Source organism: Zonotrichia albicollis, chromosome 32, assembly GCF_047830755.1.
Source record: "Zonotrichia albicollis isolate bZonAlb1 chromosome 32, bZonAlb1.hap1, whole genome shotgun sequence".
In the NCBI taxonomy this organism is placed as follows: Eukaryota; Metazoa; Chordata; class Aves; order Passeriformes; family Passerellidae; genus Zonotrichia; species Zonotrichia albicollis.
The window spans coordinates 1,613,806-1,639,418 of record NC_133850.1 but is presented as its reverse complement, the minus strand read 5'-3'; the positions used below and the strand labels follow the sequence as shown (position 1 = coordinate 1,639,418).

The window sequence follows — 25,613 nt, the reverse complement described above, 5'->3', positions numbered from 1 at the left end:
GATGGATGATGGATGATGGATGGATGGATGGATGGATGGATGGATGATGGATGGATGGATGGATGGATGGATGATGGATGGATGATGGATGGATGGAAGATGGATGGATGATGGATGGATGGATGGATGATGGATGGATGGATGATGGATGGATGATGGATGGATGATGGATGATGGATGGATGATGGATGGATGATGGATGGATGATGGATGGATGATGGATGATGGATGGATGATGGATGGATGATGGATGGATGGATGATGGATGGATGATGGATGGATGATGGATGATGGATGATGGATGATGGATGGATGATGGATGGATGGATGATGGATGGATGGATGGATGATGGATGGATGGATGATGGATGGATGATGGATGATGGATGGATGATGGATGGATGGATGATGGATGGATGGATGGATGATGGATGGATGGATGATGGATGGATGATGGATGGATGGATGATGGATGGATGATGGATGGATGGATGGATGATGGATGGATGGATGGATGGATGGATGGATGGATGGATGATGGATGGATGGATGGATGATGGATGGATGGATGATGGATGGATGGATGATGGATGGATGATGGATGGATGGATGATGGATGGATGATGGATGGATGGATGGATGGATGGATGATGGATGATGGATGGATGATGGATGGATGGATGGATGGATGGATGGATGATGGATGGATGGATGGATGATGGATGGATGATGGATGGATGATGGATGGATGATGGATGATGGATGGATGGATGGATGATGGATGATGGATGGATGATGGATGGATGGATGATGGATGGATGGATGGATGATGGATGGATGGATGATGGATGGATGGATGGATGGATGGATGGATGATGGATGGATGATGGATGGATGATGGATGGATGGATGGATGATGGATGGATGGATGGATGGATGGATGGATGGATGGATGGATGATGGATGGATGGATGATGGATGGATGATGGATGGATGATGGATGGATGGATGGATGATGGATGGATGGATGGATGGATGGATGGATGGATGGATGATGGATGGATGGATGGATGGATGGATGGATGGATGGATGATGGATGGATGGATGGATGGATGGATGATGGATGGATGGATGGATGGATGATGGATGGATGGATGATGGATGATGGATGATGGATGGATGGATGATGGATGGATGGATGATGGATGGATGGATGGATGATGGATGGATGGATGGATGGATGATGGATGGATGGATGGATGGATGATGGATGGATGATGGATGATGGATGATGGATGATGGATGGATGGATGGATGATGGATGGATGGATGATGGATGGATGATGGATGATGGATGATGGATGGATGATGGATGATGGATGGATGATGGATGGATGGATGATGGATGGATGGATGGATGGATGGATGATGGATGGATGGATGGATGGATGATGGATGATGGATGATGGATGATGGATGGATGGATGGATGATGGATGGATGGATGATGGATGGATGGATGGATGATGGATGGATGGATGGATGATGGATGATGGATGGATGGATGATGGATGGATGGATGATGGATGGATGGATGGATGATGGATGATGGATGGATGATGGATGGATGGATGGATGATGGATGGATGATGGATGGATGATGGATGGATGATGGATGATGGATGAATGATGGATGGATGGATGGATGATGGATGGATGGATGGATGATGGATGGATGGATGATGGATGGATGGATGATGGATGATGGATGATGGATGGATGATGGATGGATGGATGGATGATGGATGGATGGATGGATGGAAGATGGATGGATGGATGATGGATGATGGATGGATGATGGATGGATGGATGGATGGATGGATGGATGGATGATGGATGATGGATGGATGATGGATGGATGGATGGATGATGGATGGATGGATGGATGGAAGATGGATGGATGGATGATGGATGATGGATGGATGATGGATGGATGGATGATGGACGGATGATGGATGGATGATGGATGGATGGATGATGGATGGATGGAAGATGGATGGATGGATGATGGATGGATGGATGGATGGATGATGGATGGATGGATGGATGGATGATGGATGGATGGATGGATGGATGGATGATGGATGGATGGATGGATGGATGATGGATGGATGATGGATGGATGGATGATGGATGGATGGATGATGGATGGATGATGGATGGATGGATGATGGATGGATGGATGGATGGATGATGGATGGATGGATGGATGGATGGATGGATGATGGATGATGGATGGATGGATGATGGATGATGGATGATGGATGATGGATGGATGATGGATGATGGATGGATGGATGATGGATGGATGGATGGATGGATGGATGATGGATGATGGATGGATGGTGGATGGTGGATGATGGAGGATGGATGGATGATGGATGATGGATGGATGGATGATGGATGGATGGATGGATGGATGGATGGATGATGGATGGATGATGGATGGATGATGGATGGTGGATGGTGGATGGATGATGGATGGATGGATGGATGGATGATGGATGATGGATGGATGGTGGATGGTGGATGATGGAGGATGGATGGATGATGGATGGATGGATGATGGATGGATGGATGGATGGATGGATGGATGATGGATGATGGATGGATGGATGATGGATGGATGATGGATGGATGGATGATGGATGGATGGGTGGATGGATGGATGGATGGATGGATGGATGGATGGATGATGGATGGATGGATGATGGATGGATGATGGATGATGGATGGATGATGGATGGATGGATGATGGATGGATGATGGATGGATGGATGGATGGATGATGGATGATGGATGGATGATGGATGATGGATGGATGGAGGATGGATGATGGATGGATGATGGATGATGGATGGATGATGGATGATGGATGATGGATGATGGATGGATGGATGATGGATGGATGATGGATGGATGGATGGATGGATGGATGGATGGATGGATGATGGATGATGGATGGATGGATGGATGGATGGATGGATGGATGGATGATGGATGATGGATGGATGGTGTTCCTCAAGGACAGCTTGAGGTTATTTGAGAACATCCAGACGTTCCTCAAGAACATCTTGAGGTTCTTTGTGAACATCCTGATGTTCCTCAAGAACACCTTGGGGTTGTTTGAGGAAACCCTGATGTTCCTGATGTTCCTCAAGGACATCCTGGGGTTTTTTGAGAATATCCCGATGTTCCTCGCGGATATTTTGGTATCCTTTGAGGCCATTTTCAGATACTTTGTGAACATCCTGATGTTCCTCAAGGACATTTTGGGGTTCTTTGTGGGAACTCCGATGTTCCTGATGTTCCTTAAGAACATCTTGGGTTTATTTGAGAACATCCTGATGTCCCTCAAGAACATCTTGAGGTTCTTTGAGGAAACCCTGATGTTCCTCATGTTCCTCAAGAAGTTCTTGAGGTTCTTTGAGAACATCTTGATGTCCCTCAAGAACATCTTGGGATTATTTAAGGAAACCTTGATGTTCCTCAAGAACACCTTGGGGTTCTTCGGGGCCATCTTGAGGTTCTTTGAGAACATCCTGATGTTCCTCAAGGATATTTTGGGGTCCTTTGAGGCTATCTTGAGGTACTTAGTGAACATCCTGATGTTCCTCAGGGATATTTTGGGGTTCTTTGAGGCCATCCTGAGGTTCTTTGAGAATGTCTTGGTGTTCCTCAAGAGCATTTTGGAGTTCTTTGAGGAAACCCCGATGTTCCTGATGTTCCTCAAGGACATTTTGAGGTACTTTGAGGAAACCCCGATGTTCCTCAAGAACATCTTGAGGTTCCTTGTGAACATCCAGACGTTCCTCACGAACATTTTGGGGTTCTTTGGGGAAACCCTGATGTTCCTCAAGAGAATTTTGAGGTTATTTGAGAACACCCTGATGTTCCTCAAGAGAATTTTGTGTTTCTTTGGGTCCATCCTGGGGTTTTTGGGGTTCCCCGGTGGCATGGTGATGGCGATGCCGGTGAGGATGATGACGGTGAGGATGATGAAGGTGAGGATGATGCCGGTGAGGATGATGACAGTGAGGATGATGACGGTGACTGACCGGTGCCCCCTCCCGTTGCAGGTCACCTGCGGGAAGCCCCCTCCCCCCTCATGCTGCCTTCCCCACAGATGCCGTTCCAGGGCCTGGTGCCTCAGTCGCCCCCTCAGCAGAACATCCAGCCAAAAAAACAGGTGGGGACAAAGGGGGGCTGGAAACGGAATCTGGGGTTCGGGGAGGGTGAAAAACACCAGGTTTGGGGTTTGGGGGCTGGAAAATGGGAATTTGGGGTTCGGGGGCTGAAAAAGAACAGGTTTGGGGTTTGAGGAGGGTGAAAAATGGGAATTTGGGGTTTGGGGAGGCTGAAAAAAGGGATTTTGGGGTTTGGGGTCAGGTGAAAAACAACAGGTTTGGGGTTCAGGGGGCTGAAAAAAGGGATTTTGGGGTTCGGGGAGGGTGAAAAACAACAGGTTTGGGGTTCGGGGGGCTGAAAAATGGGAATTTGGGGTTCGGGGAGGGTGAAAAACAACAGGTTTCGGGGGCTGGAAAACGGGAATTAGGGGTTTGGGGAGGGTGAAAATTTGGAATTTGGGGGTTGGGGAGGGTGAAAAGCAGGATTTTGGGGTTTGGGGTCAGGTGAGAAACAACAGGTTTAGGGTTTGGGGGGCTGAAAAATGGGAATTTGGGATTTGGGGAGGATGAAAAATGGGAATTTGGGATTTGAGGTTTGGGGTTTGGGGTCAGGTGAAACAGCCAGAGTTTGGAGTTTCGGCTTTGGGTTTAGGTGAAACAACCCAACTTTGGGGTTTGGGGGACTGAAAAATGGGATTTTAACGTTTGGGGTTTGGGGTCAGGTGAGAAAGGGCAGATTTGGGGTTTGGGGTTTGGCTGAAAAATGGGATTTTGGGGTGTAGGAGCAGGTGAAACAAACAGAGTTTGGGGTTTGGGGGCGACTGAAAAAATGGGATTTTGGGATTTTGGGGTTTGGGGTTTGGGGTCAGGTGAAACAACCTGAGATTGGGTTTGGGGGTTGGAGTTTGGGTTTTGGGATCAGGTGGAAAAATGACGAGTTTGGGGGCAGCTGAAAAAATGGGATTTTGGGGTTTGGAGGCAGGTGAAACGGGGTTTGGGATTTGGGGGCAGGTGAAAAAAAATGGGATTTTGGGGGTTGGGATTTGGAATTTCAGGTTTGGAATTTGGGGTTTGGGGTCAGGTGAAACAATGGGATTTAGGATCAGGTGAACAAATGGGATTTGGGGATTTAGGATTTGGGATCAGGTGAAAAAATGGGATTTGGGGATTTAGGATCAGGTGGAAAAAGGGATTTGGGATCCGCAGGAGTTGTGAGCAGGATCAGGATCGGGGTCGGGGTTGGGATTTTGGGATGGATCCTGATCCCAGATTTCCACAGGAACCGTGAATGGTGTCGGGGTCAGGATTGGGGTCAGGATTTGGGATTTTAGAACAATCCTAAACCCCAATTTCCATGCAGGAGCTGTGAGCTGCGTTGGGATCAGGGTTGGGGTCAGAATTTGGGATTTTGGGGCCAATCCTAAACCCCATTTTGTGCAGGAGCTGCGAGCAGCCTCGGTTTCAGGATTGGGGTCAGGATTTGGGATTTTAGGACCATCCTAAACCCAAATTTCTATGGCAGGAGCTGTGAGCATCCTCGGTTTCAGGATTGGGGTCAGGATTGGGTTTGGGGTCAGGATTTGGGATTTTGGGACAATCCTAAACCCAGATTTCCATGGCAGGAGCTGCAGGCAGTGTCAGTATCAGGATTGGGGTCAGGATTTGGGATTTCAGGACCATCCTAACCCCACATTTCCCTGCAGGAGCTGCGGGCAGTGTCAGTATCAGGATTTGGGTCAGAATTTGTTATTTCAGGTCAATCCTAACCCCCATTTCCCTGGCAGGAGCTGCGGGCGGCCTCAGTGTCAGGATTTGGGTCAGAATTTGTTATTTTAGGACAATCCTAACCCAGGATTTCTGCAGGAATTGCAGTCAGAATTTGGGATTTCAGGACAATCCTAACCAGGATTTCCCTGGCAGGAGCTGTGGGCGGCCTCGGTGTCAGGATTGGGTTTGGGGTCAGAATTTGGGATTTTAGAGCCGATCCTAACCCCCAATTTCCCCGCAGGAGCTGCGAGCAGTGTCAGTATCAGGATTGGGGTCAGGATTGGGGTCAGAATTTGGGATTTTAGGACTAATCCTAAACCAGGATTTGTGCAGGAATTGCAGTCAGGATTGGGGTCAGGATTTGGGGTTTTGGGACCAATCCTAAACCGCATTTTCTGCAGGAGCTGCGGGCAGCCTCGGTATCAGAATTTGGGTCAGAATTTGGGATTTTAGGACCGATCCTAAACCAGGATTTCTGCAGGAATTGCAGTCAGGATTGGGGTCAGAATTTGGGATTTCAGGACCATCCTTACCCCCAATTTCCCTGGCAGGAGCTGCGTTGGGATCAGGGTTGGGGTCAGGATTTGGGTCAGGATTTGGGACTTTGGGGCCAATCCTAAACCCCAATTTCCATACAGGAGCTGCAGGTGGCCTTGTTGTCAGGATTGGGGTCAGAATTTGGGATTTCAGGACCATCCTAACCCCCATTTCCCCGCAGGAGCTGCGGGTGGCCTTGGTATCAGGATTGGGGTCAGAATTTGGGGTTTTTGGACCATCCTAACCCCCATTTCCCCGCAGGAGCTGCTGGGCAGCCTTGTTATCAGGATTGGGGTCAGGATTTGGGACTTTGGGACCATCCTAACCCCACATTTCCCTGGCAGGAGCTGCGGGCGGCCTCGGGGTCAGAATTTGGGTCAGAATTTGGGATTTTGGGGCCAATCCTAACCCCAGTTTCTGCAGGAGCTGTGAGCAGTGTCAGTATCAGGATTTGGGTCAGAATTTGTTATTTTAGGACAATCCTAACCCCACATTTCCGTACAGGAGCTGCAGGCAGTGTCGGTATCAGGATTGGGGTCAGAATTTGGGATTTCAGGACCATCCTAACCCCCATTTCCCCGCAGGAGCTGCAGGCGGCGTCGGTGTCAGGATTGGGGTCAGAATTTGGGATTTTAGAGCTGATCCTAAACCCCCATTTCCCCGCAGGAGCTGCGGGCGGCCTCGGTGTCAGGATTGGGGTCAGAATTTGGGTCAGAATTTGTTATTTCAGGACCATCCTAACCCCAATTTCCCCTCAGGAGCTGCGGGCGGCCTCGGGGTCAGGATTGGGTCAGAATTTGGGATTTTAGAGCTGATCCTAAACTCAGATTTCCCTGGCAGGAGCTGCGAGCAGCCTCGGTGTCAGGATTTGGGTCAGGATTTGGGGTTTTTGGACCATCCTAAACCCAAATTTCTATGGCAGGAGTTGTGAGCAGCCTCGGTGTCAGGATTGGGTTTGGGGTCAGGATTTGGGATTTTGGGGCCAATCCTAAACCGCATTTTCTGCAGGAGCTGTGAGCAGCCTCGGTGTCAGGATTGGGGTCAGAATTTGGGATTTCAGGACCATCCTAACCCCCATTTCCCTGGCAGGAGCTGCGGGCGGCGTCGGTGGTGCAGGGGCAGCCGCTGGGCGCGGCCAAGGAGGAGAAGCTGCACCCGCACTCGCACTCGCCCGTGATCCGCACCGAGACCTTCAGCCCCCCCCTGCGCCAGGAGCCCCCCAAGGGCCACCCCGAGGGCATCAAGGCGGCCCCGCACCTCCCGCAGCGTGAGTGGGGCCACAAACACCGAAAATAAACAAAAACACCCAAAAAACCCCGTTAAAATAGCATGGAGCATCGTGGGGAAAGAGAAAAACACAAAAAAATCCCATTAAAATACCATAGAGTGTTATGGGGAAAGAGAAACTCCCAAAAAATCCCATTAAAATCCCATTAAAATTCCATTGAGCATCGTGGGGAAAGAGAAATGCCCCAAAAAAATCCCATTAAAATCCCATAGATTGTCATGGGGAAAGAGAAACCCCCCCAAAAAAAAATCACATTAAAATTCCATAGTGTGTTATGGGGAAAGAAAAATCCCCCCAAAAAATCCCATTAAAATCCCATTAAAATTCCATAGAGCGTCATGGGGAAAGAGAAATCCCCCCAAAGAAAATCCCATTAAAATCCCATTAAACATCATGGGGAAAGAGAAACCCACCCCAAAAAAATCACATTAAAATTCCATAGGGTGTCATGGGGAAAGAGAAAACCCAAAAAATCCCATTAAAATCCCATTAAAGTACTATTAAACGTCATGGGGAAAGAGAAGAACACAAAAAGTCCCATTAAAATCCCACAGAGTGTCATGGGGAAAGAGAAAAACCAATAAAAATCCCATTAAAATTCCATAGTGTGTTATGGGGAAAGAAAAATTCCCCAAAAAATTAAAATTCCATTAAAGTACCATTAAGCATCATGGGGAAAAAGAAATGCCCCAAAAAAATCCCATTAAAATCCCATAGAGTATCATGGGGAAAGAGAAACCCCCAAAAAACTAAAATCCCATTAAAGTACCATTTAAGCATCATGGGGAAAGAGAAGAACACAAAAAAAATCCCATTAAAATCCCATAGAGTGTCATCGGGAAAGAAAAATCCCCAAAAAAATCCCATTAAAATTCCATTAAACATCATGGGGAAAGAGAAAGCCCCCCAAAAAAATCACATTAAAATCCCATTAAACATCACGGGGAAAGAGAAGAACACAAAAAGTCCCATTAAAGCCCCATAAAGTGTCATGGGAAAAGAGAAACCCCCCCAAAAAAATCCCATTAAAATTCCATTAAAGTACCATTAAACGTCATGGGGAAAGAGAAACCCCCCAAAAAATCCCATTAAAATCTCATTAAAATCCCATAGAATGTCATGGGGAAAGAGAAGAACACAAAAAAAAAATCCCAAAAAAATCCCATAAAACGTCACGGCAAGAGAGAAAATTTCCCATTTTTGAGTTCCAAAATCCCAAAATTTCCAATTTTTGGGTTCCAAAATCCCAAAATTTCCCATTTTTGGGTTCTAAAATCCAGAAATTTTCTATTTTTGGGTTCCAAGATCCGGAAATTTTCCATTTTTGGGTTCCAAAATCCCCATCATTCCGATTTTTGGGTTCTAAAATCCCCAAATTTTTGATTTTTGGGTTCTAAAATCCGGAAATTTTCCATTTTTGGGTTCTAAAATCCAGATATTTTCCATTTTTGGGTTCCAGAAGCCCAAAATTTTCACATTTTTAAGCCACTGGAGGGGGGAGGACCCCAGGCCACCCAAATTTTGGGGTCAGAAATCCCAATTTTTGGGTTCCAAATCCCGAATTTCCCATTTTTGGTTGCAGGGCCGGAGCTGAAGGCGCTGGAGGGGGGAGGGGCTCAGCCCAGCCCAATTTTGGGATCAGAAATCCCAATTTTTGGGTTCCAAAATCCCAAAATTTTTGATTTTTGTGTTCCAAAATCCCGAATTTCCCATTTTTGGTTGCAGGGCTGGAGCTGAAGCCACTGGAGGGGGGAGGGGCATGATCGAGCCCAATTTTGGGATCAGAAATCCCAATTTTTGGGTTCCAAAATCCGGAAATTTTCCATTTTTGTGTTCCAAAATCCCAAAATTTTTGATTTTTGGGTTCCAAAATCCCAAATTTCCCATTTTTGTTGTTTCAGGGCTGGAGCTGAAGCCTCAGAGGCGCGGCCGAGCCCAATTTTGGGGTCAGAAATCCCAATTTTTGTGTTCCAAACCTCCATAATCCCAATTTTTAGGTTCTAAAATCAGGAAATTTCCCATTTTTGTGTTCCAAAATCCCGAATTTCCCGTGTTTGGTTTCAGGGCCGGAGTTGAAGGCGCTGGAGGGGGGAGGGTCATGACCGAGCCCAATTTTGGGGACAGAAATCCCAATTTTTGGGTTCTAAAATTGGGAAATTTTCCATTTTTGGGTTCCAAAATCCCAAAATTTTTGATTTTTGGGTTCCAAAATCCTGAAATTCTCAATTTTTGCTGTTGCAGGGCCGGAGCTGAAGGCGCTGGAGGGGGGAGGGGCCCAAACCACCCAAAATTTGGGTTCCAAACCTCCATAATCCCAATTTTTAGGTTCTAAAATCAGGAAATTTCCCATTTTTGGGTTCTTAAATCCCAAAATGTTTTGATTTTTGGGTTCCAAAATCCCAAATTTTCCATTTTTGGTTGCAGGGCCGGAGCTGAAGGTGCTGGAGGGGGGAGGGGCTCAGCAATCCCAAATTTTGGGGTCAGAAATCCCCATTTTTGGGTTCTAAAATCCAGAAATTTTCCATTTTTGGGTTCCAAAATCCAGAAATTTTCCATTTTTGGGTTCCAAAATCCCCATAATTCCAATTTTTGGTTTCCAAAATCCCAAAATTTTTGATTTTTGGGTTCCAAAATCCCAAAATTTCCCATTTTTGGGTTCCAAAATCCCAAAATTTCCCATTTTTGGGTTCTAAAATCCGGAAATTTTCTAATTTTTGGTTCCAAATGCAGAAATTTCCCATTTTTGGGTTCTAAAATCCAGATATTTTCCATTTTTGGGTTCCAGAATCCCAAAATTTTCACATTTTGAAGCCACTGGAGGGGGGAGGACCCCAGGCCACCCAAATTTTGGGGTCAGAAATCCCAATTTTTGGGTTCCAAAATCCAGAAATTTCCCATTTTTGGGTTCCAAAATCCCCATCATTTCCATTTTTGGGGTTCTAAAATCCGGAAATTTTCTATTTTTGGGTTCCAGAATCCCAAATTTCCCATTTTTGGGTTCCAGGGCCGGAGCTGAAGGCGCTGGAGGGGGGAGGGGCCCAAGCCACCCAAATTTTGGGGTCAGAAATCCCAATTTTTGGGTTCCAAACCTCCATAATCCCAATTTTTAGGTTCTAAAATCAGGAAATTTCCCATTTTTGTGTTCCAAAATCCCCATAATTCCAATTTTTGGTTTCCAAAATCCGGAAATTTTCCGTTTTTGAGTTCCAAAATCCGGAAATTTCCCGTTTTTGGGTTCCAAAATCCCAAATTTCCCGTTTTTGGGTTCCAAAATCCGGAAATTTTTGATTTTTGGGTTCCAAAATCCTGAAATTCTCAATTTTTGTGGTTGCAGGGCCGGAGCTGAAGGCGCTGGAGGGGGGAGGGGCATGACCGAGCCCAATTTTGGGGTCAGAAATCCCAATTTTTGGGTTCCAAAATGCCGAAATTCCCCATTTTTGGGTTCCAAAATCCCCATAGTTCCAATTTTTGGTTTCCAAAATCCGGAAAATTTCCATTTTTGGGTTCCAAAATCCCAAATTTTTGATTTTTGGGTTCCAAAACCCCAAATTTCCCATTTTTTGGTTGCAGGGCCGGAGCTGAAGGCGCTGGAGGGGGGAGGACCCCAGGCCACCCAAATTTTGGGTTCCAAATCTCCAGAATCCCCAATTTTTAGGTTCTAAAATCAGGAAATTTCCAATTTTTGGGTTCCAAAATCGGGAAATTTTCCATTTTTGGGTTCCAAATCCCAAATTTCCCATTTTTGGTTGCAGGGCCGGAGCTGAAGGCGCTGGAGGGGGGAGGGGCGCGGCCGAGCCCAATTTTGGGGTCAGAAATCCCAATTTTTGGGTTCCAAAATCCCATAATTTTTGATTTTTGGGTTCCAAAATCCCAAATTTCCCATTTTTGCGGTTGCAGGGCCGGAGCTGAAGGCGCTGGAGGGGGGAGGGGCGCGGGCCGAGCCCAATTTTGGGGTCAGAAATCCCAATTTTTGGGTTCTAAAATTGGGAAATTTCCCATTTTTGGGTTCCAAAATCCTGAAATTTTCCATTTTTGGGTTCCAAAATCCCCATAATTCCAATTTTTGGGTTCCAAAACCCAGAAATTTCCCGGTTTTGGGTTCCAAATGCGGATATTTTCTTTTTTGGGTTCCAAAATCCCCATCATCCCAATTTTTAGGTTCTGAAATTAGGAAATTTTCCATTTTTGAGTTCCAAAATCCCGAAATTTCCCATTTTTGGTTGCAGGGCCGGAGCTGAAGGCGCTGGAGGGGGGAGGGGCCCAAGCCACCCAAATTTTGGGGTCAGAAATCCCAATTTTGGGGTTCCAAAATCCAGACATTTCCCATTTTTGGGTTCCAGAATCCCAAATTTCCCATTTTTGGTTGCAGGGCCGGAGCTGAAGGCGCTGGAGGGGGGAGGGGCATGACCGAGCCCAATTTTGGGGACAGAAATCCCAATTTTTGCGTTCTAAAATTGGGAAATTTTTCATTTTTGGGTTCCAAAATCCCAAATTTTTGATTTTTGGGTTCCAAAATCTGGAAATTTTCCATTTTTGGTTTCAGGGCCGGAGCTGAAGCCGCTGGAGGGGGGAGGGGCTCAGCAATCCCAATTTTTGGGTTCCAAACCTCCATACTCCCAATTTTTAGGTTCTAAAATCAGGAAATTTCCCATTTTTGGGTTCCAAAATCCCAAAATTTTTGATTTTTGAGTTCCAAAATCCCAAATTTCCCATTTTTGTTGTTCCAGGGCCGGAGCTGAAGGCGCTGGAGGGGGGAGGGGCCCAAGTCACCCAAATTTTGGGGACAGAAATCCCAATTTTTGGGTTCCAAACCTCCATAATCCCAATTTTAGGTTCTAAAATCCGGAAATTTCCCATTTTCGGGTTCTAAAATCCCAAAATTTTTTGATTTTTGTGTTCCAAAATGCCAAATTTCCCATTTTTGGTTGCAGGGCCGGAGCTGAAGGCGCTGGAGGGGGGAGGGGCGCGGGCCAAGCCCAATTTTGGGGTCAGAAATCCCAATTTTTGGGTTCCAAAATCCCAAAATTTTTGATTTTTGGGTTCCAAAATCCCCATAATTCCAATTTTTGGGTTCCAAAATGCCAAATTTCCCATTTTTGTGGTTGCAGGGCCGGAGCTGAAGGCGCTGGAGGGGGGAGGGGCGCGCGCCGTCATTCGCCCCCCCGAGCCGACCCCGCCCCCCCCCGACAAGGAGCGGCCGAAAACGGAGCCCAAAACCCCGGTGGCGCCCAAAAAGGTAACGGGAACCTCGAATTTTTGGTTAAAAATTGAATTTTGGGGAAAAAAATCCTCATTTTGGGCGAAAAATCCCAGAATTGTGGGAAAAAAAAACCCGTTTTTTGGGAAAAAACCCCCATTTTTTGGGAAAAAAAACCAATTTTTTGGGAAAAAAAAAAATTTTTGGGCAAAAAAAACCCCATTTTTTGGAAAAAAAACCCCCAAATTTTGGGAAAAAAACCCCAAAATTTTGTTTAAAAAAACCCCATTTTTTGGACCAAAAAAACCCCATTTTTTGGGAAAAAAAAAATTTAGGCAAAAAAACCCCCATTTTTTGGGAAAAAAACCCTCATTTTTTGGGAAAAAAACCCCATTTTTAAGCAAAAAAAAACCATTTTTTAGGCAAAAAACCCCCATTTTTTAGGCAAAAAAACCCCATTTTTTGGGAAAAAAAACCCCAAAATTTTAGGCAAAAACCCCCAAAATTTTGGGAAAAAAAAACCCTAATTTTTTAGGCAAAAAAACCCATTTTTTGGGCAAAAAACCCTCACTTTTTGGGGAAAAAAAAAAACATTTTTTGGGCTAAAAACCCCCATTTTTTGGACAAAAAAACCCCAAAATTTTGGGCAAAAAACCCTAATTTTTTGGGCAAAAAACCCCATTTTTGGGAAAAAAAACCCCATTTTTTGGGCTAAAAACCCCCATTTTTTGGGAAAAAAAAACCCCATTTTTTGGACAAAAAAACCCAAAATTTTGGGGAAAAAACCCCCCATGTTTTTGGGCAAAAGTCTCCAGTTTTGGGGGGAAAAAAATCCCAAGTTTTGGGAAAAACCCTCGAAATTTTGAGGAAAAAAAAAAAATCCCAGAATTTTGGACAAAAAAAAAAAATTTCAATTTTGGGGGAAAAATATCCTGAGTTTTGGGTAAAGGATTTCCAATTTTTGGGCAAAAATACTCAAATTCCTGAGGGATCTCCCAGAAGGGTCCCGTTGGACACTTGGGGTTGGGATTTTGGGCGTTCCTGGCCCAAAAAGGGGAGGTGGGATCTGGAAGGGTTTGGAGAAGGTCCAGGGTTGGGCGTTGGAGAAGCTCCTGAGGTGCCACCAAGATCAGGGAGGGTTTGGAGGTCCCAGAGAACCTGGAGAAGCTCCAGAACCTTCCAGAGGTTCTTCCATGAGGTCCCAGAGAACCTGGAGAAGCTCCAGAACCTTCCAGAGGTTCTTCCATGAGGTTCCACCACGCTCAGGGAGGGTTTGGAGGTCCTGGAGAAGCTCCAGAAGGTTCCAGAGGTTCTTCTGTGAGGTGCCACCAAGATCAGGGAAGGTTTGGAGGTCCTGAAGAACCTGGAGAAGCTCCAGAACCTTCCAGAGGTTCTTCCATGAGGTTCCACCAGGCTCAGGGTGGGTTTGGAGGTCCCAGAGATCCTGGAGGAGCTCCAGAAGGTTCCAGAGGTTCTTCCATGGGGTCCCAGAGAACCTAGAGAAGCTCCAGAAGGTTCCAGAGGTTCTTCTGTGAGGTGCCACCAGGTTCAGGGAAGGTTTGGCGGTCCTGAAGAACCTGGAGAAGCTCCAGAAGGTTCCAGAGGTTCTTCCATGAGGTTCCACCAGGCTCAGGGTGGGTTTGGAGGTCCCAGAGATCCTGGAGAAGCTCCAGAACCTTCCAGAGGTTCTTCCATGAGGTCCCAAGGAACCTGGAGAAGCTCCAGAACCTTCCAGAGGTTCTTCCATGAGGTGCCACCAGGTTCAGGGAAGGGTGGGATCCAGAGGTTCCTGGGGGACTCCAGGGTTGGTTCTGGGAGAAGCCCCTGAGATCCCACCCGGCTGAGGAACCTTCAGAACCTCCTGAGGTCCCACCAGGCTGAGGGACATGAGGACCTCCAGGGTTGGGTCTCAGAGATCCCACCAGGCTGAGGGACCTGTGGGACTCCAGGAATGGGTCTGGGAGAACCTTCTGAGATCCCACCAGGCTAAGGGGCCTGGAGAGCTCCAGGATTGGATCTCTGAGAACCCCTTGAGATCCCACCAGGCTGAGGGACCTGGGGAAGCCCCCAAGATCCCACCAGGTTGGCTCCATGTCCTCAGGACAAAGCCCTTGGAGGATCCCATGGTGGCCACCACGGTTCTGCTGGATCCTGGTGGATCCCAGACCTCGTGGTTGGATCTGGGAGAACTTCTTGAGATCCCACCAGGCTGAGGGACCTTCAGAACCTCCTGAGATCCCACCAGACTGAGGGACCTGGGGAAGCCCCTGAGATGCCACCAGGTTGGCTCCAGCTCCTCAGGACAAAGCCCTTGGAGGATCCCATGGTGGCCACCACGGTTCTGCTGGATCCTGGTGGATCCCAGACCCCGTGGTGGCCTCATGGTGGCCCCGTGGTGACCCCGTGGTGACCCTGTGGTGGCCCCGTGGTGACCTCATGGTGGCCCCATGGTGGCCCCATGGTGACCCCGTGGTGGCCCCATGGTGGCCCCGTGGTGCCCTCATGGTGACCTCGTGGTGACCTCGTGGTGACCTTGTGGTGACCTCATGGTGGCCCCGTGGTGGCCCCGTGGTGACCTCATGGTGACCCCGTGGTGACGCCGTGGTGCCCTCATGGTGACCTCATGGTGACCTCATGGTGGCCCCGTGGTGACCCCATGGTGACCTCATGGTGGCCCCGTGGTGACCCCGTGGTGACCTCGTGGTGGCCCCGTGGTGACCCCATGGTGACCCTGTGGTGGCCCCGTGGTGACGTCGTGGTGACCTCATGGTGACCCCGTGGTGGCCTCGTGGTGGCCCTGTGGTGGCCCCTTGGTGACCCCATGGTGACGCCGTGGTGGCCCTGTGGTGGCCCCGTGGTGGCCTTGTGGTGACCTCATGGTGACCCCATGGTGACCTCGTGGTGATGCCGTGGTGGCCCCATGGTGACCTCGTGGTGGCCCCGTGGTGACCCTGTGGTGACCTCATGGTGGCCCCGTGGTGACCTCATGGTCCCATGGTGGCCCCGTGGTGGCCCCGTGGTGGCCCCGTGGTGACCTCATGGTCCCATGGTGGCCCCGTGGTGACGCGGTGTCTCCTGCAGGACCTGAAGATCAAGAACATGGGCTCGTGGGCGTCGCTGGTGCAGAAGCACCCGGCGGCGCCGGCGGCCGCGGCCAAGTCCTCGAGCGACTCCTTCGAGCAGTTCAAGCGGGCGGCGCGCGAGAAGGAGGAGCGCGAGAAGGCCCTCAAGGCCCAGGCCGAGCAGGTGGAGCGCGAGAAGGAGCGGCTGAGGAGGGAGCAGGAGAGGATGAGGTGAGGACAGCACGGTGGGGACACGGGGACAGCTCCAGGAGCTCCTGCAGGGACACCGAGGGCATCAGAGACACCACAGACACCTGCAGGGACACCAAAAGTATCATCAGATCCACCACAAACACCACCAGAGACACCACAGACACCTGCAGGGACTCCAAAAGTATCTTCAGATCCACCACAAACACCACCAGAGACACCACAAACACCAGCAGGGACTCCAAAACACCACCAGAGACACCACAAACACCAGCAGGGACACCAAAACCATCATCAGATCCACCACAAACACCTGCAGGGACTCCATAAACACCACCAGGAACTCCAAAACACCACCAGGGACACCACAAACACCTGCAGGGACTCCAAAACACCAACAGGAACTCCAAAACACCACCAGGGACACCACAAACACCAGCAGGGACTCCAAAACCATCATCAGATCCACCACAAACACCAGCAGGGACTCCAAAAGTATCATCAGATCCACCACAAACACCACCAGAGACACCACAAACAACACCAGGGACACTGAAAGCATCATAGACCCACCACAAACACCAGCAGGGACACCACAAACACCTGCAGGGACACCGAAAGCATCATAGATCCACCACAAACACCAGCAGGGACTCCCCAAACACCACCAGAAACACCACAAACACCAGCAGGAACATCAGGAACACCACCAGATCCACCACAAACACCAGCAGGGACTCCAAAAGTATCATAGATCCACCACAAACACCTGCAGGGACTCCAAAACACCACCAGAGACACCACAAACACCAGCAGGGACACCACAAACACCTGCAGGGACACCAAAACCATCATCAGATCCACCACAAACACCTGCAGGAACTCCATAAACACCACCAGGAACTCCAAAACACCACCAGGGACACCACAAACAACAGGGACACCACAAACACCTGCAGGAACTCCAAAAGTATCGTAGATCCACCACAGGTTCTAGAACAGTCTGGGGTTCCTGGTTACTCAGTGGTTACTATGGTCACTCAATGGTTACTATGGTCACTCAATGGTTACTATAATCATTCAGTGCTCACTGATGGTCACTCAGTGGTCACTCCTGGTTGCTCAGTGGTCACTCAGTGGTCACTGTGGTCACTCAGTGGTCACTCCTGGTCACTGTGGTCACTCTCCAGGACCCGGGAGGACGAGGACACCCTGGAGCAGGCGCGGGGGTGCACGAGGAGGTTCTGGAACAGTCTGGGGGGTTCCTGGTTACTCAATGGTTACCATAATCACTCAGTGGTTACTATGGTCACTCAGTGGTTACTATAATCACTCAGTGGTCACTCAGTGGTCACTCCTGGTCACTCAGTGGTCACTCTGTGGTCACTCTGGTCACTCCCCAGGTCCCGGGAGGATGAGGAGGCCCTGGAGCAGGCGTGGGGGTGCACGAGGAGGTTCTAGAACAGTCTGGGGGTTCCTGGTTACTCAGTGGTTACTGTGGTCACTCAGTGGTCACTGTGGTCACTGATGGTCACTCAATGGTTACTATGGTCACTCCTGGTCACTGTGGTCACTCCCCGGGAGGATGAGGAGGCCCTGGAGCAGGCCCGGCGGGTGCACGAGGAGGTTCTGGAACATCCTGGGGGGTTCCTGTGCAGTTCCTGCCCACTGTGGTCACTGTGGTGATTCGTGATCAATCCATGGTCACTGTGGCCATTCTGTGGTCATTGTGGTCACTCAGTGGTCACTGTGGTCACTCAGTGGTCACTCAGTGGTCACTCTGGTCCCTCCCCAGGTCCCGGGAGGACGAGGATGCCCTGGAGCAGGCACGGGGGTGCACGAGGAGGTTCTAGAACATTCTGGGGGGTTCCTGGTTACTCAGTGGTTACCATGGTCACTCAATGGTTACTATAATCACTCAGTGGTTACTCAATGGTTACTGTGGTCACTCAGTGCTCACTGATGGTCACTGTGGTCACTCAGTGGTCACTCCTGGTCACTCAGTGGTCACTCCTGGTCACTGTGGTCACTCCCCAGGACCCGGGAGGACGAGGACGCCCTGGAGCAGGCGCGGGGGTGCACGAGGAGGTTCTAGAACAGTCTGGGGGGTTCCTGGTTACTCAATGGTTACTATGGTCACTCAATGGTTACTATAATCACTCAGTGCTCACTGATGGTCACTCAATGGTCACTCCTGGTTGCTCAGTGGTCACTCAGTGGTCACTCTGGTCCCTCCCCAGGACCTGGGAGGACGAGGACGCCCTGGAGCAGGCGTGGGGGTGCACGAGGAGGTTCTAGAACATTCTGGGGGGTTCCTGGTCACTCAATAGTTACCATAATCACTCAGTGGTTACTATGGTCACTCAGTGCTCACAGTGGTCACTCAGTGCTCACTGATGGTCACTGTGGTCACTCAGTGGTTACTATGGTCACTCCTGGTCACTCAGTGGTCACTCAGTGGTCACTGTGGTCACTCAATGGTCACTCTGGTCACTCCGCAGGTCCCGGGAGGACGAGGACGCCCTGGAGCAGGCCCGGGGGTGCACAAGGGGGTTCTAGAACAGTCTGGGGTTCCTGGTTACTCAGTGGTTACTGTGGTCACTCAGTGGTTACTATAATCTCTCAATGATGGTCAGTGGTCACTCCTGGTCACTCAGTGGTCAGTGTGGTCCCTCCGCAGGTCCCGGGAGGACGAGGAGGCCCTGGAGCAGGTGCGGGGGTGCACGAGGAGGTTCTAGAACAGTCTGGGGGGTTCCTGTGCAGTTCCTGGTCAATGGTCACTCAGTGCTCACTCTAATCTCTCAGTGATGGTCAGTGGTCACTCAGTGGTCACTGTGGTCATTCCCCAGGTCCCGGGAGGACGAGGACGCGCTGGAGCAGGCGCGGGGGTGCATGAGGAGGTTCTAGAACAGTCTGGGGGGTTCCTGGTCACTCAATGGTTACCATAATCACTCAGCGCTCACTGATGGTCACTCAGTGGTCACTGTGGTCACTCAGTGGTCACTGTGGTCATTCCCCAGGTCCCGGGAGGACGAGGACGCGCTGGAGCAGGCCCGGCGGGTGCACGAGGAGGTTCTAGAACAGTCTGGGGGGTTCCTGTGCAGTTCCTGGTCAATGCTCACTCAGTGCTCACTGTGGTCACTCAGTGGTCACTCAGTGGTCACTCTGGTCACTCCGCAGGTCCCGGGAGGACGAGGACGCGCTGGAGCAGGCCCGGCGGGTGCACGAGGAGGTTCGGCGGCGCCAGGAGCAGCAGCAGCAGCAGCAGCAGCCGCCGGCGGCCGCGGGCTCGGTGCCGGTGCCCGGCTCGGTGCCCGGCTCGGTGCCCGGCTCGGTGCCCGTGCCCGGCTCGGTGCCGGTGTCGGCGGCGGCGGCGGCTCCGCAGCCCCCGGGCCCGGCCGGCTCCTCGCAGGCCATGCTGGACCAGCAGCGGGAGATGGCGCGCAAGAGGGAGCAGGAGAGGAGGCGCCGGGAAGCGGTGAGGGAAGGGTTAAATGGGGCCGGAAATGGGGGGGAAATAATGGGAGTAATCACAGGAATGGGGTGCAAAAAATCAGGGAAATAATGGGAATAATCACAGGAATGGGGCACAAAAAATCAGGGAAATAATGGGAATAATCACAGGAATGGGGCGCAAAAAATGCCAAAATGGGGCACAAAAAATCAGGGAAATAATGGGAATAATCACAGAAATGGGGCACAAAAAATCCGGGAAATAACGGGAATAATCACAGGAATGGGGCACAAAAAATCAGGGAAATAATCAGAATATTCACAGAAATGGGGCACAAAAAATTCCAAAAATGGGTCTCCAAAAATGGGGGGAATAGTCAGAATATTCACAAAAAGGAGGCACAGAAAATGCCAAAATGGTTCTCCAAAAATGGGAGGAATAATCAGAATATTCACAAAAAGGAGGCGCAAAAAAATCCGAAAATGGGTCTCCAAAAATCAGGGAAATGATCAGAATATTCACAAAAAAGAGGTGCAAAAAATGCCAAAATGGGTCTCCAAAAATCAGGAAAATAATCAGAATATTCCCAAAAATGGGGTCCTGAAAATGGGGGGAAATTGTGGGGATTATCCCAAAACTGTGGTCCCCAAAAAAGGGGGGAATAATAGGAATATTCACAAAAAAGAGACCCTGAAAATGGGGGACATAATAATGAGAATATTCCCAGAAAATGGGGTCCTGAAAATGGGGGGAAATAATGGGAATAATCACAGAAATGGGGCACAAAAAATACCAAAAATAGGGCGCAAAAAATCAGGGAATTAATGGGAATAATCACAGGAATGGGGCGCAAAAAATTCCGAAAATGGGGCGCAAAAAATCAGGGAAATAATCAGAATATTCACAAAAATGTGGCGCAAAAAATTCCGAAAATGGGTCTCCAAAAATCAGGAAAATAATCAGAATATTCCCAAAGTTGGGGTCCTGAAAATGGGGGGAAATTGTGGGGATTATCCCAAAACTGTGGTCCCCAAAAAAGGGGGGAATAATAGGAATATTCACAAAAAAGAGACCCTGAAAATGGGGGAACATAATAATGAGAATATTCCCAGAAAATGGGGTCCTGAAAATGGGGGGAAATAATGGGAATAATCACAGAAATGGGGCACAAAAAATGCCAAAATGGGGCACAAAAAATCAGGGAAATAATGGGAATAATCACAGAAATGGGGCACAAAAAATGCCAAAATGGGGCACAAAAAATCAGGGAAATAATCAGAATATTCACAAAAATGTGTCTCCAAAAATGGGGGGAATAATGGGAATAATCACAGGAATGGGGCACAAAAAATACCAAAAATGGGGGGAATAATCCGAATATTTTTTCCCTTTTTTTGCAGATGGCGGCGACGATCGACATGAATTTCCAGAGCGACCTCTTGGCCATTTTCGAGGAGAATCTTTTCTAGGAGAGGCGACTCCGGCCGGGAATTTTGACTTTTCCCAAAAAAAAGAAAAAAACAAAAAACCCGGAAAAGAAAAAAAAAAAAAAAAAAACCAACAAAAAAACACAACAAAAAAAAAAGTGGAAAAATATCAAAAAAAAAAAAATTTCCTTTTTTTTTTTTTTCTCTCTTTTTCCCTTTTTTTTTTTTTCCTGGCCAAAAAAAAAAATAACGCGAAAAACGAGAAAAAAAATGAAAAAAAAACAAAAGCAAAGTTCGGACTCTCCGTTAAATATCGAAAAAATTCGGGAATGGGAGCGGGGGCGGGGCTGCCTTACCCCGGAATTCCAATTTTTATTTTTTTTGTCCTTTTTTTTCCCTTTTTTCACACCAAAAAAAAACCCCACCAGAATTCCTGGGAATTCCTGGGATTTTCACTCGAATTTTGAAATTTTTTTTTGGAATTTTTTTTATTTTTTTGTGGGTTTTTTTTCCCTCCGGTGGCGGCCAAAAAATGGGAAAAAAATCCCAATTTTTTTTTTTTTGGGCTGGATTTGGGCGGATTTGGGAGGAATTGGGGGGGGAGGGGTGATGGGGGGAGGGGCGCGGCCCCTCCCCCACCCGCGGCCTCAGGGACTTTTCCCCCTTCACCTTTTCCCATTTCCCTGCAATTTCTCCTTTTTCTCCCTTTTTATTCCTCATTTTTTAATTTCCTTCCTTTCCCAAAAATTCCCTTTTTTTTCCTGGCTTTTTTTCCGTTTTCCCCCTGATTTTTTCCTTTTTTTTTTTTCCTGATTTTTTAAATTTTTTCCTAATTTTTTTCAATTTTTTCCTGATTTTTTATTTTTTTCCTGATTTTATTTTCAATTTTCCCCCTGATTTTTCCTTTTTTTTTCCTGATTTTATTTTCAATTTTCCCTGATTTTTTCCCTTTTTTCCTGATTTTTTGGTTTTTTTTCTGATTTTATTTTCAATTTTCCCTGATTTTTCCCTTTTTTTTCCTGATTTTTCAAATTTTTTCCTGATTTTTTTTCAATTTTTTCCTTATTTTTTCTTTTTTTTTCTGATTTTATTTTCAATTTTCCCCCTGATTTTTTTTCTCTCTACTTTTTCTCCTTTTATTTCCTATTTTTCCTTTTTTCCCCTGATTTTTCTTTTCTTTTTCCTGATTTTTTTTCCATTTTTCCTCTGAATTTTTAATTTTTTTCCAATTTTCTTTCAAATTTCTCCTGCTTTTTTTCTATTTTCCTTTGATTTTCTCCAATTTTTCCTGATCCTTTTTCAACTTTTTTCCTGAATTTGTTTTTCCTGATTTTTTCCTGATTTTTTTCTGTTTTTTTTAATTTTTTTCCTCGTTTTTTTCTCTGGTTTTTTCTTCTTAATTTTGCTCCCATTTTTTCTCTGATATTTTTTCAAAATTCTCCCCAGATTTTTTTCTTTTCATTTTGTTTTTCCTTTTTTCCCTGATTTTTTCCTTGTTTTTTTTTTTCTTTTTTCCTAATTTCCCCCCTTTTATTTCTAATTTTTTTTCCCTTTTTTCTACATTTTTAAAACTTTTTCCTCTTTTTTTTCCTCCTTCCCTCCCCTTCCCTTTTTTATTCTCCCTGATTTTTTATCATTTTCCCCTCTTTAATTTCATTTCTATTTTCCCCTTTAATTCCTTTTTAATTTTCCTTTTTATAATTTGAATTTCTTCCTTCAAAATTCCCAATTTTCCCCCCCTTTTTTCCCCAATTTTTCCCATTTTTTTACAAATTTTTAATTTTTTTAATTTTTCCCTTTTCCCCCCTTTTCTCCTCCCTCCCCTCCCCCTTTTCCCCCCAAAATCGCCGCCACGCCCGGAATTTTTATTTTTTAAATAATTCCCATTTTTTTCCTCTTTTAATTCCCATTTTTTTATTATTTCTCGCTCCCTTTTGACCCAAAATCCCGGGAATTCTCCCCGTTTCCCCCTCCCCTCCCCCCCCGGGGTTGGATTAATTATTAATAATTAATTAATTTTATTTGGGTTGGGTTTTTTTCCCCGCCGGGGTTTCGCCGATCGTGGAATAAAAAACGCTGCGAGTTTGGTTTTGTATAAAAAAACACCAAAAAAACAACAAAAAAAAAATCCCGAATTTTTCAGGTTTTTTATCCCAAAAGTTTAAAGGGAGAGGGAGGGGAAAAAATGGGTGGGGAAGGGGGAAAAAAAAATCAGAATTAAAATTAAAAATATTTGAATTAAAATGGGAATTTAAGGGACTTGAAATCCCCAGAAATTGGGAAATTAAAAATTTAAATTTTGAATATTTCAGTGGAAATTGACAGAAATTGGGGATTTAAAACCCAAATTTTTAATATTGAAGCGACAATTGGCAGAAATTGGAATTTTAAATTCAGATTTTGAAGGTTTCAGTGGAAATTGATAGAAATTAAGAATTTTAAATTCTAATTTTGAATATTTAAGTGGAAATGAAGAGAAATTGAGAATTTAAAAGTCAAATTTTGAAGGTTTAATTGGAACTCGACAAATTTTAAATTTAAAATCCAGATTTTGGTTGAAATCAAGAGAAATTGAGACTTTTAAAACTTGAAGTTTTGATGTTTTAAAATCAAAATTTAAATTCAATTTTTTTAAATTTTAAAATACCAAACCTTGGCCTGAAATGGGCAAAAATTGAGATTTTAAAAAGTGAAGTTTGGGAATTTTAAAGTCTAAAATTGACAAAAATTGAGATTTTTATTTAAATTTCATTTTTAAATTGGATTTTTAAATTTTTAAGGTTTAAATTTGTGAAAAGGAAAGGGAGAATTGGGAAAATTGAAAAATAAGTGAGAAGAGGCTAAAAAAAATTTAAATGGACAAAAATATAAAAATAAGGAAAATGAGGAGAAAATTCAGTTAAAATGGGAGGAAAGGGGGGAAAAGGTTAAAAAATAGGTCAAAAATGAAAACTAAATTAAATTCCGAGGGTAAAAGGGCCCCAAAAGACGCGAAAGCGACAAAAAAAGTGAAAACTAAAAAGGAGCAAACGGGGAAAAGCCAAAAAAAGCCACAAAAAGTTGAAAAAAAGGAGAAAAAAAACCAAAAATCGCAAAAAATGCCCCAAATCCACTCACAAAAGGCCCCGCCCCCTCGGGACTTTCAGGCCACGCCCCTCGCGCTCTCATTGGTTGTTTACAAAATGCTCCACCCCTTTTCAGCGCTGTCCAATCAGCGCTCGGGGGCGGGGCCAGCGCGGTTTGAGGCGGAAGCGGCGCCGCTGTGGGGGGGGAGGGGGCGGCGACAGCGCCGCGATCGCGACAGAGGCGACAGAAAAACCCCCCGGGACCCCCCCGCTGTCGCGACAGGTCGGTGGTGGCGGCGGCAGCGCCGCGATGTCGCGATAGAGGCGGCGGGGAAAGCCCCGGGAGGGGAGGGGACGGAGCAATGTCGCGATAGAGGCGGGGCTGGCGGGGGCGGGGCTGGGGGGGAGGGGACACGCGGCGGGGATGTCGCGATAGAGGCGGGGCTGGGAGGGCGGCGCGGCGGGGACAAGGACAGCTCAATGTCGCGACAGCGCCGGACGGGAACGCCGCAATGTCGTGACATCTTATGGTGACAAGGACACCGTGACAGGAGCACCCCGGGGACAGGGACACTCCAATGTCGTGACAGGGACACCCTTGGGGACAGGGACACCCTGATGCCGTGACATGTCGCAGTGACAAGGACACCGTGACAGGGACACCATGACAGGGATACCCCAATGTCGTGACACTCTCGGGGTGACAGGGACACCTCATTTATGGGACATCTCGGTGACAGGGCCACCCCAATGTCGTGACATGTCGTGGTGACCAGGACACCAGGACAGGAACACCCCAATATCGTGACATGTGGTGACAAGGACAGGGTGACAGGGCTGTGGCGGTGCCACCCTGGGGGTGGGGACACCGGGTCAGTGGTGACACCCAGGGGTGGTGACACCTCTGACAGTGCCACCCTGGGGGTGGGGACATCCTGAGGGTGGTGACACCCAGACCATGGTGACACCCCTGACGGTGACATGGTGGGAATGGGGACACCCAGACCGTGGTGACCACACATGGTGTCAGACCCTGGGGGTGGTGGCACTGGGAATGGTGACACTGGGACAATGGTGACACTGGGACAATGGTGACATCTTAGGGATGGTGACACCGGGACAATGGTGACATCCTGGGAATGGGGACACCCAGACCATGGTGACCACGCATGGTGTCAGACCCTGGGGGTGGTGGCACTGGGACAATGGTGACACACTGGGGGTGGTGACATCGTGGGGATGGTGACACCAGGACAATGGTGACACCCTGGGGGTGACATCCTGGAGGTGGTGACACTGGGACAATGGTGACACCCCTGACATTGCCACCCAGACAGTGCCACCCTGGGAATGGGGACACCCAAGGAATGGGGACACCGGGACAACGGTGACACTCTGGGGGTGGTGACACTGGCACAA

General features: G+C 47.6%; 2 protein-coding genes across 9 annotated transcripts in view; both read left to right on the top strand.

Moving 5' to 3' along the window:
* Nucleotides 1-21,262, top strand: part of BRD4 (bromodomain containing 4) — a 92,915-nt gene extending 71,653 nt beyond the window's left edge. For 4 of the 8 annotated variants that reach the window (XM_074530203.1, XM_074530202.1, XM_074530205.1 and 1 more), the window contains exons 17-22: nucleotides 4,140-4,249; nucleotides 7,581-7,758; nucleotides 12,888-13,015; nucleotides 16,058-16,269; nucleotides 19,429-19,726; nucleotides 21,103-21,262. In XM_074530203.1, the coding sequence (XP_074386304.1) occupies nucleotides 4,140-4,249; nucleotides 7,581-7,758; nucleotides 12,888-13,015; nucleotides 16,058-16,269; nucleotides 19,429-19,726; nucleotides 21,103-21,171 (995 nt within the window). In that variant the 3' untranslated portion in view covers nucleotides 21,172-21,262. Of the gene's footprint in view, nucleotides 1-4,139; nucleotides 4,250-7,580; nucleotides 7,759-9,361; nucleotides 9,532-12,887; nucleotides 13,016-16,057; nucleotides 16,270-18,043; nucleotides 18,117-18,749; nucleotides 18,823-19,097; nucleotides 19,171-19,428; nucleotides 19,727-21,102 lie in introns of those variants that run through there. The other 4 variants (XM_074530206.1, XM_074530207.1, XM_074530208.1 and 1 more) reach the window with 4 other exon arrangements.
* A 3,117-nt stretch (nucleotides 21,263-24,379) lies between these two features.
* Nucleotides 24,380-25,613, top strand: part of EPHX3 (epoxide hydrolase 3) — a 16,851-nt gene continuing 15,617 nt past the window's right edge. Inside the window, 1 exon segment of the mRNA XM_074530256.1 lies at nucleotides 24,380-24,479. The gene's annotated coding sequence lies outside the window, so the exon portion shown is untranslated.